Source organism: Nicotiana tomentosiformis, chromosome 7 (genome assembly GCF_000390325.3).
Source record: "Nicotiana tomentosiformis chromosome 7, ASM39032v3, whole genome shotgun sequence".
NCBI classification, from domain to species: Eukaryota; Viridiplantae; Streptophyta; class Magnoliopsida; order Solanales; family Solanaceae; genus Nicotiana; species Nicotiana tomentosiformis.
The window spans coordinates 44,536,555-44,539,143 of NC_090818.1; the positions used below are offsets into that span (position 1 = coordinate 44,536,555).

At 38.8% G+C, this 2,589-nt stretch overlaps 1 protein-coding gene across 1 annotated transcript; it reads right to left on the reverse strand.

The window, feature by feature from the left end:
- Window positions 1-868: 868 nt before the first annotated feature.
- LOC104118829 (uncharacterized) lies at window positions 869-2,589 on the reverse strand. The gene is made up of 2 exons (XM_009630192.4): window positions 2,216-2,589; window positions 869-2,048 (listed from the first exon to the last, which is right to left on the reverse strand). The coding sequence occupies exon 2, from the start codon at window positions 2,026-2,028 to the stop codon at window positions 1,150-1,152; it is 879 nt and encodes a 292-aa protein (XP_009628487.1). The 5' UTR covers window positions 2,029-2,048; window positions 2,216-2,589; the 3' UTR covers window positions 869-1,149.

The following is a 2,589-nucleotide window of genomic DNA, read 5'->3' on the forward strand; positions in this document are numbered from 1 at the left end:
TGAGTATTGGCCCTTGGATGAAAGTAGATCAATGGCTATGATTAAGGGAGGGTTTTGATGGGTGAGAAAAGGATTTGAGGTAAAAGATATTGTGAAGAATCGGCATTTGTCTTACTGGGCCACTAAAATTCGAAAATGAACTCCCGATTGGCCCAAATTCAATTCTCTTATTGAATAAAAATAAAAATACTATCAAAATATATTAATTAATCTTAGTTAATAAGAATACATTATTAAAGTGAACTATATATTAAAATAAAAATATTTTTGGTATTTTTTTTATTAATGTTATAAATATTATAAAATACTAATAAGCTAAAAAAACGTTATAGAACTATTTTTGTATTTTCAAACTTATGTTTTAAAATTAAAATTAAAAGTTGACTGAAATCCGATTAAAAATAAAAATAAATAAATATTTTTAAAATACTACTTTTAAAAGTTGTGCGGGTCAAAAATTACGTGCTTACACTTTGTTCACTTTATTTTGTACGCCCCTTAAGATATAATAGACAAAATGCATATTTTATCATAGTACCCATAATAATGGTCTGTATTTTGAGAAGTCTTTGGGAAATAGTTTGTGATATGAGTAATTAATGATAATGGTAAAATATTATAAAAAAAAAATCTTTTCTTGATTTACTAAAATTGACAAGTAAAAATAAAAATATATTTTTGGTACAAGATGAGTATTAATTCCTATTTGCCTGATTGTCAGCAATCCAACTTCATGTGCGTTTTTCTCCATACGAAACTTGTTACTCCTGCTACTATTCTAGAAACAGTATTAAATATATTCAATCCTTTCATATTGAACCAGGAAAAACAACATAGAGAAGGCAAATATAAAAATCAAAAAAGCTAATTTTAGTAGCACAATTAATTAGAATCATATATCAAAACATTATGTACAAATTACAATAGATATTCACCATTTCTTCAGAGCTATAGAACAAATTCAAGTTCCCTTATCAAAATGGGGAAAATAACACTCTATCCGTCCTATATTCTTAGTAATTTATTATTATTGAATCTGGTTCCACTTCGCTTCCCCAGATTGCCATAAAGGCCCCTAGAAAAATAAAAAGTACAACATACAACCCATAACTTACGTTATCACCATACTGACTTTCATATGCTATATTTTCAACAAAGATTGTTGAGTCTCCAATCCAGTCTCACTTCATTGGACCCCACAAAATGCTGACTTGGCTTGCTGAATGATACGACGTGGCTACTGACCATAAAGGCCGTGACCCGCTCCGAAACCCGAATATCCTCCATCTTCAGCTCGTGCAGTCTCTTCACGTACTCCGGCACGTGCACCAGATCCCACACCACCCCTACACCCCCAGGCTTCAGCACCCTCACCACCTCCCCCAAAACTCTCATCCTCTCCGCCGCCGCTGCCGCCGTCTTCTGACCGAACTCCTTCCCCACCTTGTGCACGAACGCCGCCGACGCCACCACGTCGAAGTAGTTGTCGCTGAAAGGAAGCGTCCTCGGATCACCCGCCCGGCACGTGACGTACTCCTGGACACCTTCATGCCCTGCAGTTCGGAGAGTGGTGAGAGATCGGATCGGCGTTGGATGTAATCCAACGACGCGACCCGATGATCCGGATTTCTTAAGCTGTAAAGCGACGGCGTTAAGGAGGATGCCGCGGCCGCAACCTAAGTCGAGAGCATGCTTGACGGTTGACCAGTCAGTAACGGCGTTGACCATTCGCTGTGCCATTTCCCAGTGGAGGGAAACAGAGGAGTAGAAGATGTTGCCGGCGGCGAAGAAGAGGCAGACGGCGGAGAGGGCAGTGACGGAGCCGGTGAAGCCGGCGGCGAAACGAGCGGCGCTAGGACCAGGTAAGAAATGCTGGAGGAAGTAGCAGGTGGGCTCGAAGTAGAGGAGAAAAAGCACCGAAAGAACGGAGAAGAAAATGGCATGAATTAAAAGGAATATTGGGGTGTGCCAATCGTCAAGACCATAAATTGAGTAGATCTGCGCCCAGTCTCTAGCAGCTTTCCCCATTCTCACTTATAATAAAGAATCTGTAGAATTCAGTAGAAATTGGTCAGGGAAATAGCATAACAGAAGCTACATCCAAAAGTCTAGTACAAATAGTTAGAATGAAAGTATTGCTTATGGATATGGTAAAATAAGAGAGAGAGAAAGATAAAACAAACAAAGTTGAGGAGAGTGAGAAACAGGAACGTACGCTGATTTTATCAGATCCGAGAGGAGTAAATTGATGATCCCAACGCGGAAAAAGATTGATGGGGTCGGGTTTCTAACAAGTTGAGAGCAAAAAGCAGTGAGCAAAAGAGTAGTAGTAGTAGTAGTGGAAAGCACGATGTCAGCCTTTCGTAATGGGAAATATCAAGAATATCAATAAATTCACAAATTCTAATAAGTAGAAGATTCTGAACTCTCAATATTTTACTACTCTGTATTAATAATGGTGATGTAATTTGCCGCGTTTGTTTGTTTGGATTCGTCAGATTGTGTGCTTTGATGATTGAGGGTAAACAGAAAAGAGTGAACAAGAACTGATTTGTGCACTACTCAGTGCCCAGTGTGGGGTTATGGGAT